General features: G+C 38.2%; 1 protein-coding gene across 1 annotated transcript in view; it reads right to left on the bottom strand.

Annotated features, from left to right (window-relative positions):
• The window catches only part of LOC150075941 (von Willebrand factor D and EGF domain-containing protein-like), a 213488-nt gene extending 202103 nt beyond the window's left edge, over window positions 1–11385 (bottom strand). The window contains exon 1 of the mRNA XM_090388022.1: window positions 10977–11385. Within this exon, the coding sequence (XP_090244148.1) occupies window positions 10977–11067 (91 nt within the window). The 5' untranslated portion in view covers window positions 11068–11385. The remainder of the gene's footprint in view (window positions 1–10976) is intronic.
• Between the last annotated feature and the right edge of the window lie 5918 nt (window positions 11386–17303).

Here is a 17303-nt window from a genome sequence, read left to right as displayed (position 1 = left end):
TTTTTCACAACATAGAAGTCCATGTTGTGAAAAAGACCCATTAAAATTCCTCAAGTCATCGACGGGACTCGAACTCAGATCTTTCCAGGCGGTGTGGAGAGGACAACGATTCTACCAACTGTGCTACCCACTAAGGCATTTACTGGTTAACTAGGTCACTAAATGTACAGCCCAAGTGATACAAACTGTTTCCCAATATTGAATAGCATTATCTGCACAGCTGACAATGCAATTAAATAGTGGGAAAGAGTTTGTATCACGGGGGAGCTGTACAAAAAACATATTACGCCGCGATTATTCCTTTTGTTAACAGCATCACATTCTGGAACTTTTGACAGCCCCTTGTTCACATGTACACCTTCTCTCGATGATCAGAAAGCCCAGGAAATTTCTTTTCTGAACATTCTCATCTCTTTGTATTCCGATTGTTATTTATTATACATTAGGTTGCGAAAAGGATTTAGATTTGCAGAAAGATTCCGTGGAGGACTTAGATCTGCAAGAGTTCCGTGGCCAAAAAAAAAAAGTTTGAAAAGCCCTACTCTAGGAGACATCCGGTCAGCTAGTACGTACGAGTAATCTCGTTGCCTTTACGTTGTCAGCTATGACTGTAGGGCAGCGTTTCTCAAATTGTGTTCCGCGATAAATCGTAATTAATAATAAAAAAAAATAATAAATAAATACATTTTGCACATTTGTAGCGTACACCACTTTTGTATCATTATAATATTTAACATTCATAACTAAACTCACTTCCTTATATAATTTTTTTTTGATAATTATTAGTATTTCGAAACATTATTATTAAAATATGTGACCATAGATGTGTGGTTGAAAAAAGGAACTTTAAAACAAGAGGAAAAGTACTTCTAGTAGTGCAACTGTGGTCGATGAAAACGAACACAATATTGTCACACTTCGAAGTGAGGATGAACAATCGCAGCCTTTTATTCTCCAAAAATCCACTTTTTTCACTTTTTGTTCTCCAAAATGTGAAAAAACTGGAACCAACTAATAAAAGACCAAAACGAAAGTATGCTGACAGTTTTTTTGATTTTCGGCTTTACATGTGTTGGAAATATATATATATATTTAGTAGTTGTTGGCGCATCGGCTTCTGTGGCCATAATGCACCTCCCAAGGTTTTTGCAGTACTTTGATCCAAGCCCGAGGCGGGATTCGAACCCGCGACCTTTGGGTTGCCAGGCAGGCACTTTACCCACCCAGCTAGCCCGGTAGGCGTTGGAAATATAAGATGTTCCTGATGCACAATGCGTCGTATGTAATAAAATATTACGAAATAGTTCTTTGGATCCAGCTAAACTTGTGTTTCGTTAAGTGTTCCCGTGAATACGTTGTGAGATGAAAAGTGATCCGCGAATATGTTGTGAGATGAAGTGTTCCGTGACTAAAAAAGTTTGGGAAACGCTGCTGTAGGGAATCTAAGTGGTATGTATGCGTGGGTCACTGCTGATGTTAAGCTCAGTATATTAGCATTAGCATTAGTAGAGGCATATGATGCAAGAAAGCAAGCTTATTCAGCATCAGCCAAAAAAAAAAAAAAAAAAAAAACCCACTCCCATTTCACCCCTCCGTTCGTTCGAAATACCTGTCCAGTTGAGCTTTAAATTTGTTTAGGCTATCAACTTCAACAACAAGTGATGGAAGTCGGTTCCACCAACCAACCACCCGCTGGCCAAAGGCAAATTTCCGCACATCTATCCGACATCCGTCCTTCCTCAATTTGAATTTATGCCCTCTGAGGTGATTATTCTGAGCAAGATGAAGAATCCCATTGGCATTGAGCATGCTCAAACCATTCAAAGCCTTATACACCTCTATCAGATCACCTCGCCGGTGCCTAGTCTCCAGACTCTGTAATTTGCAAAACTTAAGCCTTTCTTCGTAAGAGCAACCCTTTGTTCCATTTACTAATCTTGTTGCCCTTCTCTGTACCCGTTCCAGCAGCTCTACATCCTTCTTGAAATGAGGCCTCCAGACCTGTATACAGTACTCAAGATGTGGCCTAACCATTGCCTTATACAAGGGAATAATCACCTCCTTATCCCTGCTAGAAAAATTCCTGTATATCATTGACAAGACACCATGAGCTACTCTTGCAGCTCGTCTGCACTGCTCAGAGAACTTCATATCTGCCTGCACAATTACCCCCAGGTCCTTTTCATTCTCCACCACTGTCAGTGTAGTACTGCAGAGTTGATACGTTGCTCTGGGGTTACTGTATCCCATATGTAGTACTTTACATTTGTCAATGTTAAACTTCATTTGCCACCTCTCAGCCCATCTGTTCAACCTTTCCAGATCCTGTTGCAGCAGCATAGCGTCAGTAGTGTCCTTAACGACCCTGCCAACCTTTGTATCATCTGCAAACTTGGACATTAAACTTGATATCCCATCATCAATATCATTCATAAACGCCGAAAACAACAACGGACCCAACACTGAACCTTGAGGAACTCCACTAATAACATTAGTCCACGTTGAGCAGTGTCCATTGATTACCACTCTCTGTCTTCTGCCACTCAACCATCCCCTTATCCATAGCAGCAATTTGCCTCCAATGCCACACTGCTCCAATTTGTGCAGCAGTCTTCCATGTGCAACAGTATCGAAAGCCTTTCTAAGATCCAAATATATAATATCAAAGTTATTCCCTGCATCCAGTTCTTTTGTGACTACATCATAGTATCCAATCAAATTGGTCAGGCAAGACCTGCCCTTAACAAAACCATGCTGCGTCTGAGCTATAACGGAATTCTTGTCTAGATGATCCTGCAGTGCTTCTTTAACCAGTGCCTCCATTAATTTACCTGGAACAGAAGTTAAACTAACAGGTCTATAATTACTTGTGTCAGCCTTTGATCCTCCTTTGTGAATTGGGGTTACATTTGCACATCTCCAGTCTATGGGTACCTCCCCTGAGTCCAAAGAAGCTCTCATAATTATGGCTAGGTGTTTGCATACTTCCTTTGCTGCCTCCTTTAATATAACTGGATAGATCCCATCCACCCCAGGTGCCTTTTTTATGTTTATCCTCAACAATCTCTCCTCCACTTTCCTCTCAGTTATTACAAAATCATCCAGCTCACTGCCAATGTTTACTTTACCTACATCATTCTCCTTCCTGAATAACTCCTCATGCGTGAATGTAGATGCAAAATACTCGTTTAGATTGTTAGCCACCTGAGCAGGATCCTCAACTGTTGAACCATCAATATCCAATGGACCAATCTGATTCATCCCTTTCCTTCTCAAGTTCAAGTATGTAAAGAACTCTTTTCTGTTTTTCTTTGCATCCTTTGCCAATGATTTTTCGTAGTCTGCCTTTGCCTGCCTAATCTCCTTTGTGACTTGGTTACAGACCAACTTATATCTATCATAGGCTTCCATGTCACCCATTAATTTGTATGTATCCCATGCATTTTTCTTCTCTGCCACATGTCTCATTAGTTCATCTGACAACCATTTAGGCCTAAACCTTGAACAATATTTCTTAGTTGGTATGTAAAGCCTGGTAGCCTCCAAGATTAGTTCCTTGAATGCTTCCCATTTTGAGTTTGCTGTTGGTAACATCATCAGTTGGTTCCACTGCACAGAATTTAAATACTGTCTCAGACCATCATAGTCTCCTTTACGAAAACAAAAACCCTTCCCTTTACTTCTGATGGTAGTTACCTCCTTGAGTAAATCCCACTTCAACACACTGTGATCACTGCCACCTAGTGGTTCATTTATCTGCAGGTTCTTAATGCATGAAGAATCACTACTGATAATCAGATCAAGAGTATTGCTCCCTCTTGTTGCCTCACGAACATGCTGATGTAGAAAACAATCATCCAATAAATCCACAAAAGCCTTGCTAGTGTGCGAGTGACCAACCCACAAATTCCAGTCAATATCTGGGAAATTAAAATCCCCCATTATAAGACTCTCTGATTTACTGGCCCACTCTATTTCCCTGTACAATATCTTATTATACTCATCAGAGTCATTAGGCCTATAACACACTCCTACTCTCAATTTTGATTTCCCTATGCTTAAAAAAAAATAAAGTGCAGCCATTATCAACCCACTGCAGGGTGGAAGCCTCCTCAACAATTCATGCTGAAGGAAATGGACCATAATCTGCCACGCTGGTCCAGTGCGGGTTGGCAGATCGACCGTATTCAGCAGGCAGGGGCTTGAACCCCGGTCTACTCAAAGAGCGTGTGCTACTGCACTCCCGCTCCTGCCCACTCGGCTACGGAGGCTCCCTATGCTTATGTCACACCAAACTGACTCGACACTGCCCTGTCCATCGATGTCGACTGGCTTCACTTCCTTGGACTTTATGTGTTTCTTAATTAATAGCATAACCCCTCCTCCCCTCCTGTCCTGTCTATCCTTTCTATACACATTGTATTCCCCAAATTCCAGTTCCGCATTACTTATATCTGTGTGACACCACGTCTCTGATATCCCAACAATATCTGCCTTTGATGTTTTGAGCAATACCTCAAATTCATCAAATTTATTTACCAAACTCCTAGCATTGGTGTACACGCAGGTATACATGCACCTGTTTCTATTCTTAGCTACCCTAACACAACCCATGTGTTTACTTGTACCGCAATGACTACCAGCAGTCTCTGAAATATCCTGCATCTTGTTTTTCAGACTTCTGCTCATTTCAATAGAAGCAGTGCAAGAATCACTTCCACCTCTGCCAGTGGCTACTGTTAATCTATTAGTCCTTGTATCCCCCCCCAACTAGCAGTTTTCCGACCCACCTAACACTGCCTCGACAGCATTAGCAAAAATTCTTGCACCCTTTCTATTTAAGTGTATCCCATCCCTGTAGAAGCAATCTCTCCTGTTAACAAGTACAGTCCAGGCTGAAAAAAATTCTACCCCTTGAGCCTTGCACAATCCCTCCAGGGCCGAATTGATCGACAAGGCTCTCATCATATACTCCCTCCTATCGTGTCTGGGCAGAATTGCAGACACTTTCAAGTTCAACCCTAATTCACGGCTTTTTTTCAACAGTGATCTGTACTTGCTAAGTAATTCCGCCGGTCTCCTACTCTTAATATCATTGGTGCCAACGTGTACAACTATATCACCTTTTGTGCCCTTAAAAGATGATATCCGCTCTACAACGTCATCAACCTTTGCCCCTGGCAGACATACCCTGGTTGGTCCTATTCCACCTATTCTTTTTACAAAGCATGTTCCCCGTTCCCCTGACAATAGAGTCACCAACAACTATGCTGTTTGTACACCATACCAAAATCCTCGGAAAAAGAGAAATATTTCTGTTAAATACACGACACAAATTGATATAAATATCCCAAAAAAAACAAGATGTTACATTACAAGCTAAATAATGCCCTACGCACATTGAAATCTAATCTGCAATCCATTAATGCCCGTTCTATTATAGTGTCACGATACTTTTGGTACCAGCGTGTAATAGTAATAGAGGCATGTGATGCAAGAAAGGAAGTGTATGAGCTTATGTAGCATCAGCCAAAAAAAAAAAAAAATTCACGCAACCATTCCCTCTAAATGTTTATCCAGTTCCTCCTTGAATTTATTTAAGCTATCAACTTCCACAACGACAGATGGAAGTTTGTTCCATCAATTAACCACATGCTGGCTAAAGGCAAATTTCTGCACATCTATTCTACAACTGTCTTTCCTCAATTCGAATTTATGGTCCCTCAGGTTCCTAATCTGAGCAAGTGGAAGAATCTCATCAGAATTCAGCGTGCTCGACCTATTCAAGGCCTTATACACCTCAATCAGATCACCTCGCGGGTGCCTAGTCTCCAGCTGCTGCAATTTGCAGAACTTAAGCCTCTCTTGGTAAGAGGATCTCTTCATTCCCCTCACCAATCTTGTTGCCCTTCTCTGTACACGCTCAAGCAAATCTACATCCTTCCTAAAATGAGGTCTCCAGACCTGTACGCAGCACTTAAGGCGTATTTCGTTACTACAAATAATAACGTGTTCGTTGTTATATCGTATTCGAAAGGGTTTCTAAACTTTTCTTTTTGAAACAAGTTTGAAAGGGTTGTAATAGAGGTTTTGTTTAAGAGACAGATGAACACACACGGAGTGATAAATGGAAGAAAGTTAAGAGATTCTGTCACACTTTTGAAAGGCATAACGATGCCGAAATTAGGACTTCTTTTTCCGAAATCGCTGACCTAATTATCAAATACAAAGACACGCTGCCATTAAATACCCTGTTGTCTTTTTGTCCTTCCTTTCTTTTTGACAGCGTTCCTTAATTAGGTCGGAAACCGCATAACTTGTAGTCCTACGCACAACTTGCTCTCGGCACTTAAAATGCAATCAAAGCTTCTCTAATTTAACCTACTGCCCTTCGTGAGCAGAAATGATCACATTGAAGAAACAGATTAAGCAATGCCTATTCATCAGTGACGTAATTATGGTGTGGCAACATCCTAGGGAAGGAGCAGATTTTGCCCAAAAGGAAAACTCCCAACCACCACTGCTCTAAAATGGGGGGGGGGGGGATATAGTTTGAAATTCTTACGTCCCCTTTAAATTTTTGCCCTCTATTTTTCACGAAAATAATCAAAAGAACAAACTGATATTTGACGTATCATAAAACTCAAACACCAACCGACATTCTCTCAAATTCAACCCCATTAATTCAGTACCAAAAAGGGTACAGAAAAGATAAATGGCTTCATTTGAAAACATCACAGCAGCTGACCTTCATTTAACCTTAGTACTAGGCACCGTTAAAACACACAAGGTACACTGGATCGTTGATAAATATGTCAAATTTACGTACTACCGTCTAGAATTCTAGAAGACAGTACATTCATTAATATAGTGAGAACGGGCCGAGACTGAAAGAGATAAAACTGGTTTTTGACTCAACACCAAACTTGACGAGGTTAATCTGTTTGGCATATCCTGTTAACAACACAGACAATTAACTTCACTAATGACTGCTTGCATAACAAAATCAAAGTTTGATAACAATGGCTAACAGTAAGGTGAAATTTGAAGGCGTACATATGTGCACCCTTTCCCAAAGGGTTACTTTCTGTGATCAAAATTTAGATATGAACCTTTCTTTCAGGCTTCCAATGTTTTCTGAAGGATCTACAAATTAAGATATGACTTCGGAGAGATTTAATAAATGCTTTTGTAAGGAGAGAGTTAGTAAGGATTTTGGACTAAAGATGAATATGGCTAAAACAAAAGTAATGATGAACAAGTATGCCACAGAAAGGGAAACAATGATTGAAGGAGCAGTAATTGAAAAGGTGGAGTCATATACTTATCTGGGACAAGTTATTAGCTGTAATAATTATAAATGGCTGGAAGTCAAGAGAAGAATAAATTTTGGATGGATAGCATTCAGGAAATATAGTCACATACTGAAGAGCAATATCCCAGTTTGTCTGAAACGTAAAATAATGAACCAATGTATACTCCCCACCATGACTTATGGAAGTGAAACTTGGGCACTCACCAAAAGGATGGAAGAGAAGCTGTGAACTACACAGCGAAGAATGGAACGAATTATATTGGGAATCAGACTGTTAGATAATAAGAGAAACACATGGATTAGGCAGCAAACTCAAGTAAAGGACATTCTTATCAAAACTAAAGAACTAAAATAGTCTTGGGCAGGACACATATCTCGAAGACATGATGACAGATGGACTAAGAAAATAACAGAATGGTACCCAAGAGGAGCTAGAAGAAAACCTGGAAGACAAAGGCGGAGATGGATAGATGAAATTCAGAGTTTGTGGGTAGTAAACAGATGGCCAGTGCTCAAAACAGAAGGAACTGGAAAGTTGCTGGAGAGGCCTTCATCCTGCAGTGGATTGAAAATGGCTGATGATGATGATGAAGGAGAGAGTAGTATATTCGTTGGTAGGTTCTCCAACTGTAGTTTCTTGTTCCATTTCAGACATTCACAAGGTTGTGAAGGCGTACGCCTCCCTGATGCCGTAAGTCAAGGTACCTCACGTATAATTACATATTAACACATTCTCTTGAGCCTCTGACCAATTGAAGATCCAAATTCGGAAGAAGTAAGTAGAGTGAAGGAAGTAAAGATTAAAATATTCAATTCCAGATATACACAGAAATTTTGTACAGAACTTTAGTTCTGTACAAAATTTGACGTTGAATGTGAGGGCATTCTTTGAATGTGTAACGTAAACAGTTCAGTTTTTTTATGATAAATTCCTCATTCAATGATCTGAATGAGGAATTTGACACTGATTTAAAAAAAAAAAAAACGAACTCAGGATTTCATATTTTAAGAAAAATACTAGTAGATGACTTTGTTGACGGCTCATTTCAAAGAAAGAAAAAAAATGTAACGAAAAAATGAACTTTTCAAAGGATGTATGTCTTGCCTTGGGTAAGCACCAATAACACATTCAGTAAGTAAGAAATCCAGTTTATAAACAATTTAAAAAAATGTATAAATCAAAATATTCCAAGCGAATCTATCTACCTTGGAGAAGAATTATCTTAATGCTATTTATGATAGTATTATTCGCAAATTCTTCAACTGTAGCGGTGGCGAAACTACCATACCACCATGTCCGCTATTGCGGGGGGGGGGGAGGACGAGGAGTCAGAAGGCCCGATTTGGTATGGTTGTTAAAGACCATGTGGGGATCGATCTGGTGGAGGGGTAGAATTTATAGTTCTGTCACTAGCTTGTGGCCGTTATACTGCACATTGGGTACGTTTAAATTAGACGGAGAACCTTCTCATTTGCATTTTGATTGCTTGTAAGGTTTTCGAAAACGTAAATCATTCCACAGTTGCAAGATTTATGAATGATTCTTTGCAGTCCTTATGGCCAGACGGAGAATCGACAAGTAATGTAAAAGTCATTTATTTTTGTCTATTTATGCATTACAGGTTTGCTATCCAAACCTAATCCACAGTATTTATTTGACCCATGGCTTATACAGGCTTGCAGAAATAATTCAAGACAATGTTGGCGAAGTTAAGTTATTTCTTGTTCAAAAAAGATCGCAAAAGTTCCCATCCGCATAGCTATTTACAGAGTTATGCAACGTGTTCTCCTTCCACCAGAGCTTATTCCGGCATGGTGGAGAACAGGAGAAAATGCATTGTTTTATAGTAAAAATTTTGATTCTGCGAATGCTGCAGCTATTGGTACTGCTATGGCAATTCTTTAGTTAGAAAACATTTGCTGTTCATCGAGATTCATTTTGCTTTGGATATCTAATTCTGCAACCAAATTGAAGCAATGAAACTTTTTTCGGGAGGTGCAACTGAAGATTTGGAAAAGTTCGGTTAGAAATTTCAACCACCCCTAGAGACTCGGGAGAGAAAATAGGAATATATTTGACACTGATCTAAAAAAAAAAAAAAAACGAACTCCGTATTTTTCTTTCGTTATGAAAAGTTCGTTCTGTTTTTAAAATGATTTTGGCGAATTTACAATGAACAGCATTCAAAAATATATTACTATTTAGTGTAACAAATTTTTTTTAAAACAAAAAGAGCGTTATTGCACATAATAGCGTTTTGGTGCATATTTTTGGATATTTTACTGCATATCTCATTCATATTTTAACTGTTTTTAGTTCATATCATCTGATGTCGAATGATAAGTATGCAAGAGTCGAATTTAGCCATTTCTCACTGCAATAGTATGAGCAATGACCACAACTAGGAAGGATGTAGAGCTGCTGGAACGAGTCCAGAGGACAACGAGATTGGTGAGGGGGACAAAGGGTTGCTCTTACCAAAAAAATTGCGGCGTCTGGAGACTAGACACCTTCGAGGTGATTTGATTGAGATGTATAAAGCGTTGAATGGTTTGAGAAAGCTCAATGCTGATGGGATTCTTTGTCTGGCTCAGATTACGCACCTGAAGGGGCATAAATTCAAATTGAGGAAAGACAGTTGTAGAATAGATGAACGGAAATTTGCCTTTAGCCAATGGGTGGTTGATTGCTGGAACAAACTTTCATCTGTCGTTGTGGAAGTTGATAGCTTGAATAAATTCAAGGAGGAAGTGGACAAACGTTTGGAGCGAATGGATGAGTGAAATGGAAAGGGTCTTCTTTTTTTTTTTATATGTCTCTACTAATTCTAATAATGCTAACTACTGCACAACCAGTGGAAGGCACGCGATGTCCAGGATCGTATTTACAGCTATTCAAAATGTACAGTACATGGAAACCATATAGTTGAATTTAACACCTTGCATATACACTTTCCCAACAAGGAAATGCTTAAGTCAAATCTCTAAACATTTCACAGATTATCCTCTCTCTTTCTCTGATGAGCTGCAAGAAGGGCGAAACGAAAGAAATGTTAAAAGAAAAGACTGTATTTCTCTTAATACTGAATTACCCAATAGTAAGCGAAAACTTTTGTTTTCAGCTACAATTAAGGTGGGTGTTTGATATAAAACTTTCCATTATGGCCCGACACACATCCCACCGACACAACTTCATCTCATCACGCGCCCAACTTTGTCCACAGTTTACACGAACTGAAACAAAAAGTTGCAATTAACAGTAGAGTTTCATGCACCACCTGTAATTTCATGCCCTGATATTGCCCCATAACTTGGAGAATACCGGTGAAACAGCTGTTAAGGGGGCGGCAACTTTTTTATGATGAAAAGCAAAAACTCCCTTTCTGAGAAGCGAGATGTAATTGGTAGTGGTGTGAACAAAAGATAAGTTTCTTTTGTTTGAATTATGCGTAAAACTTTGTCTGACGTTGTAATTTTTCTTTGATGTGCTTCTCCACCCAGTCAATCTCCATAACAATCCGTATTTCTTCAGACAGAAGCCTATTTGTCCCTCAAAGTTGCGACACAGATTAAAATTTTAATCATAAAATTACACTCAACTTGATTTCTAATAGGGTAAAGTAAAGCACGGAAACGTTAAAAAAAAAAAAAAAACGCTTACCGTTTTCATGACCTTGACCTCCATGTTGACCTACAAAACTCGCGGAGAGCGACAGGAAGAAAATGCTGGCCATGCTTTCCAGTTTCCTCATTTTTCCTTTGGCAACTGCGCACCGGTGAGGGTTAATATTCGGATGGCAGAGGAGGATTCACGTCGTGTTGCTCTAAGACTGACCGCACTCACAATGCTTGTCAACCGAGGATACACACGAACGGACGCAATTCCTCTTTTGACGCTCCTCCATCCAGTCCGGCAGACGCCGTTAGCGAAGTGAGGGGGAGAAAGGAATGGGGTGCAGGGCGACAAAAGCTCGCTTCTCACAGGCTACTTCCGTAAATGGTTGTTAAGAGAACCTCACGATTACCCTCACGGTTGGTCAACTCACGAAAAAAAAATAAAAAAGAAGGAGAAAAAAAGAGAGAGAGAGAAAAAAAAAAAGAGCGAAGAGGGGGAGAAAAAATAAAATACAATAAATAGAACTTTGCTGCTTCTTTCAAGAGACTAACGCGTGTTTATTAAAGAATCGTTTCATCCCGCGCTATAACACTATTGGTTAGTTTATTTCGGTGTACTCACGTGCACTAAGGATCAACATGCGGTCCCCTCTTCCAAAAACATTCTTAAAGCTATGGAGGCTTTTATAGTGGCGGGACTTTTGTTTGGCGCAGTGGAAGAAAAACTGGCTAGGTTACTCTGACCGACAGAAGAAAGTATTTCATTTCTCTCTCTCTCTCTCTTTATCTTTTCCCCTACCTCCCCCACCCTTTAACTCACTCTCCTTTAATTATATTTTCGAGATTTACTACTACCCTAGTTAAGACTACGATCATGCCTGATGGCAGACCATTATGATGCCGGGCTGTGAAATCGAAGGTCGTCGCCTACCTACCTGAAAAACTTCATTCATTGAAATCAGGTTCATTATAATTCTGGCATCTGCAAAATGTTCGGTGGAATGTATTTTAATTAAAGGCACGAGGTGAAAAGGTGTGATGTTATCCTCTCCTTCTATGTACCATAAAACTGGCTTTCTTGTTCATTTTTTGTTGTTATTAAGTAGAGAATTTAAAACATAAACATTTAATAACATCAAATATTGAATAAAATTCGAAGTGAGTACGAAAATAAAATTTTGGGAAACTTTAAATATTTAATTTTTATTTTTTTTATAAATTGCGTAAATATGATAATTTCAAACAAATTCTTCCATATTTTTTTGGACACGAAGCAGACGAATATAGAAAACTTTGCGTTACGTACATAAATGTTATATTTACAAACATTTTAAATACATATAATAAATACAAGCAGATAATAAATATTATAATAAATACAAGCAGATAATAAATATTATAATAAATACAAGCAGATAATAAATATTATAATAAATAAAAACAAATAATAACTACGATAATAAATAAAATATAAAACGTACTCATACCTCGCATTCAGCTATTTATGTTAACTATTCACTTGCTTGTAATAGTCTATACGTTCATAATTTTATTACCTACCTAATATTTTCGTATGACATTTATGTAACTTGATGAGGTAAATATATCCATTAAAATTTAATTGCTTCTAATTATCACTGTCTCACACATATTTTATGATCTTCACGACGCCTGAAAAAAAATTAAAAAATAGCAACTTATATTTACTTGATTATTACGTAACCTTGTTTCTGTGCTGCCATCTAGAAATTCTTTATATAAAATTTCAAAATTATAATCACAAGGTCACATATATACTGTAATAATTTAAAAAATAACTTTTTATTTCTTTTTTTTTTTTTTGTAAAGTAACCTGAGCTGTACTTTAAAATTCTTAGCACGGATGTTGAAACAGTCGACCAAAACTTTCTGGATATTTATTCAAAATAATGCAGTCATTGAGAAATACTGATATTAGAAATATGCCATTTATGTTTTCTTTTTCATCCCTCTCTACCTTCCAATAGCATTGCTTCGAACATAATCAGAACCATTTTGTAGTGATTGTATGACGCATGTACGGCTATTCCAGAGAGTAATCTTTGTGCTGTTTTTATGATCATTTAACGACTTCCCTAGAGGAAGAGTATTGCAAATCATTAAATTATTAAAATAAAACCTTGCCATTTATGAAACAGAACAGGAACGATATCTCAGGGCTAAATGTTGTAATTTCGTAATCATGGTGACTAGCTCTTCACCAGGATTTTTTTCTTCTTTTAACTTTTTCTTCTTCTTTTTTTTTTTTTTTTTTAAGAAGTACCAAACACGAATGGTACTAGAACCCATGCACAGTACATAGTACTGTGCATGGGTTGAAGGCTAAGAAAACAGAAGATACTTGACATTAGACTTGTATTTCTGTAGATTGAAAATTTCGGGAAATAGATGTGAAAGAAGGTTGTTCCAGAAAACAAAAGAAGGGCGAAATGAAAGATGGAAATAGTTGGTTCTGTGAGTTTAGAGCTGGATAAAAAAAAATGAATGCTAACTGATTGCAGCAAGTGTTCGGAGTGGTTTGTAAGAGGCTTGGGAATTAGAGATGTCAATTACGAAAAAGGGGTGACTATGGAAGGATCTGTTAAAAAAAGGCATGCAAGCAGAAACATAACCACTATGACACAGAGACTTTGTAAGAGATGGATCATTAATTAATCTGACCGCCCTCTTTTGAATGTAGTGAAGAAGCCTGAGAGAGAGATTTTAAGTGCAACGCCTCAGATATGAGAACAATATTCCATGGTAGGGCGGTTTTGAGATTTGTATATAGTGGGAAGTTGTTTAGAAGAAGAATAACATCGAAGGCGAAAAGAAAGCCCAGAGGAAGAAATATTTGTGATGTGCTTATGCTAAGGGAGATTAGAAATCAGAATAATCCCCTAATAGAAATATGTGATCTTGTCTAGAAATCTGAGTGCCATCGAGCAGTATACTGCTTTTTGCAAGATATAAGACAGAACTGAGTTTAGAAGGATTTAAATTAACTAAGTTATCCATGGTCCATGGAAATCAACATTTAAGGTGGTGAATACACAAGAAGTTGAGGCTATGTGTACAGGACAAGGTTTCTCGAACTGGAAGATGAAATATAATGCCAAACACGATCAAAAGCTTTAGGAACTTCGAAAGAAACTACTTGTGTTTCACCAAACGTTTCCACTGAATTTGTCCAAAGATGAGTAACATAAGCCAGTATATCACCAGAGGATCGATGCTGACGGTATCCATATTGACGATTATTGATTAGAGGGAGAGATCGGTTTTGAGATAGCTTAAGGGTTGACGGTTGACAGATTTCTCCATTGCTTTAGAAAGAGCAGAGGTAATTGCAATTTAGAAATAATTGGACGGGAGGAATTTGCCACCTTTTTTATGAACTGGTTGGATATTAACAAATTTTCAAGCAGAAAGAAAAACACCAGTGGAATAATAAAGTATAAAAAGTCAACACAGAACAGGAGCAAGGGTTTTGAGAACAAGTGGAAAAATACCATCAGGAACTTGAGCTTTCTTGGAATAAAGATAGTTTTAAATTCTTCTGACATCCTTCTGTTGGAAGGCTATAGCAACCGTTGAGTGGAGTGTGTTGGTTATGGCAAGAGGGTTTACCAATATCATCGATACAAGTTAGCAGAAAAGTAGAATGCTAATAAGTCGGCTTTATCTTTAGCTGCGGATGTAATAGAACACCAGTAATAGTCGTAGGAGCAGAGACGGACAAAATTGCAGCCAGTAGCTTTGTCAAAAGACCAGATTGCTTGATTACCGTTTGAACAAGAAGAAAGTTTTCTATCCTTAACCTGCTCAATATCAAGTTTCGATTGAGTAATAACTGTTTTACAATTGTTACCAGCTTTAGAGTACGCAGAAAATGAAACTGGTGATTTGGATACAAGCCAATTGTGATATGCAAAACTGAATTGTTATCGTGAACAGCCTTAGCACATTTACTGGAAAGCCAAAGTTTAGAGAAAGGACGATATTTCTTGGTAGAATATGGAATAAAGTATGTCATCCCTACAAAAATAATTTCACTGACAAGCCCCGCGAATACATTGACATCAGAAGATTTAAAGCAGTAATCTAACCATGAAAATAGGAATAGAAATCTCGCAGAGCATTAATTGTGCACTTTTAAGGTTTGTTGGGGAAAAAAAAATCAATAGTGTTATGTGTGTGCTTAGGGTTGTCTGGTATTCAGAAAGGTAAATGAAGAAGCTGTGTGAAGTCATTAGTAATCTCAGAAGCCTCTGCATCTTGACCAGTTGGGTCTATGTTACCAGAACACTGAAGACAGCTGCAGTTGTGAATATTAAATAATATCAGCAAGGAAAATTACCTCTGTTAGGAAAGTTAGATTGGAGAAAGTCGAGTTTCAAACAAAGAAAGTCAAAATGTTGAAAGTGATCGGTGGAGTTGGAAGAACGATAGAGGCAACAGATGAATTTAACAGAATGGGGTATAGAGATTTTAAGCTAGTTGAGATCAAAATTAGGAGATTCTAAAGTAGGAAGTCTCTGACAAAGAATGTCAGAGCAGTCACATGAACAAGTACCACCTTTCAATAGAAAGGAATTAGAGAGCGAATAATTAACAAAACTGAGATGAATAGTTGTGGAGGCAACCGACAAATGGGATTCTGTAGGAAAAAGTAAGTGGAGCTTGTCAGACTGTAGATGGAAATGGGCATCGTTCATTTTATTCATTCATTTTATGAAATGAATAAATAACGTTTTTAGGAGGTTCAGATATTTTCTGGGATAAGTCTGTAGCAGATAAATCTTTTAAATATTGACGAATACTTTTTCCCACTTTCACCGACACCAGAATGAAAACGCAGAGATGACGGGTGGGAAATGACTGGCGTCACAGGATTAGAAATCCACAAAAATTACAGATTCGCAATTACAAATACTGTACATCTTGTAATCAAAATGTCCAATAATGTTGATTAATCCGAAGGAGGTGGCGCTGACCAAGCATTGGAAGGCTGCATGAATTCAGTGTTCCGTATAGTTTAGTGTTTTTTAGTGGCTTTTATTCGCTCAAATTGGATTTATTTTGTGTCGATCAAGATCTCCAGGTGACGGTGAGTCAACAGACGTTTTTTCCATGCTGAATTTCTAAGGCGTTGAAAAGATATGAGAGTTTTTAATTCCTTGTTACATGTCGCTCGTTCCGGAGATCTGCAACATGGAAATGCCATAGAGGTTCGGCCGTTAATTAACATTGGTAGTTGCTAAAGTCATTCCATGCTCTTTGTAACAATTTCTACTAGATTAAACCTTGCTAAGATGACCATACTTGTACTCCATTCCAACTATATATGGTTTTAGTAATGCTAGAGTTATTTATTTTGGTTTTACGGGTGATTGAATTAGTGACTAGAATAATTATGTTACCTGGAGGCAGCCATTGCTTCTTCTTCGACGAATGAAAACAAAAGGGTTTGTTGTTGTTGTTTGGTCACGTGACCCTAAGGCCTCAACCTGATTGGCAGAACTTGCCCAACTGAAGGGAGCCAACATTCTCAAGCCTGAATATAATATCACCTGTATTACTTGTTCATAATTCATTTATAAATGAGGCTAATTAAAATCTATAACTCAGCTATAGATACCATTAAAATCTAAAGAAAAAAAAATCTTAAGCTCAACTAAATTCAAGAACCATTAATATAAAATAATATAAAAAATGGAATCGGACCATCAAAATTAATCCTTGGATAGTTTCCCACCATTACTTTCCTCTGCACAGACTGTTGCTGGAAGTGATAATGTGACCAAAGTGACTGCTTCCACTCGTAAAGAACCGACAATGGAAATTCCTAGCCTAGAACCCAAAGACTTACCCACACCCTTGGAGAAGGAATTGCCTCAGCCTTCAGTGGATCTTAGTTCCTCTGCCCTAGAAGATTCTGTTACTGTTCCTGACCAGTCTCAATTCAACTTAACGCTAGGAGTACATATGGAACAAGTTTTCTCCTTAAGAACTGGTCTCTCTACCATTCTTTCTGATGGGGCAGGCTAACAAAACAAGTAACCACTGAAATACAAGACATCTGGTCTGCCATGGAGCAGATACTAATCAATGTTATCATTTATCATGGAGAACGAGCGCGTTAAAACTAAGCTGGATGAAAAAGAATTCCAGATGAATAAAATACAAAAGAATAATGAAACACCTAAGGATTCTCATCCTGGTTTCTCTCAACCATATTTAACATTGCTCAAGCCACGCAGCTATACACCCGACTCAGACCGTAAGATCAACAGCGGGTAAATCTACACAGCAGCAAAACGTAATTCTGATTAAGGCGCAGGAGGGCAGCACC

This window comes from Mastigoproctus giganteus, chromosome 13, assembly GCF_048544385.1.
Source record: "Mastigoproctus giganteus isolate SK-2022 chromosome 13, ASM4854438v1, whole genome shotgun sequence".
Lineage (NCBI taxonomy): Eukaryota > Metazoa > Arthropoda > Arachnida > Uropygi > Thelyphonidae > Mastigoproctus > Mastigoproctus giganteus.
The sequence above is the reverse complement of the archived record's forward strand: the minus strand, read 5'-3'. Positions and strand labels throughout refer to the sequence as shown.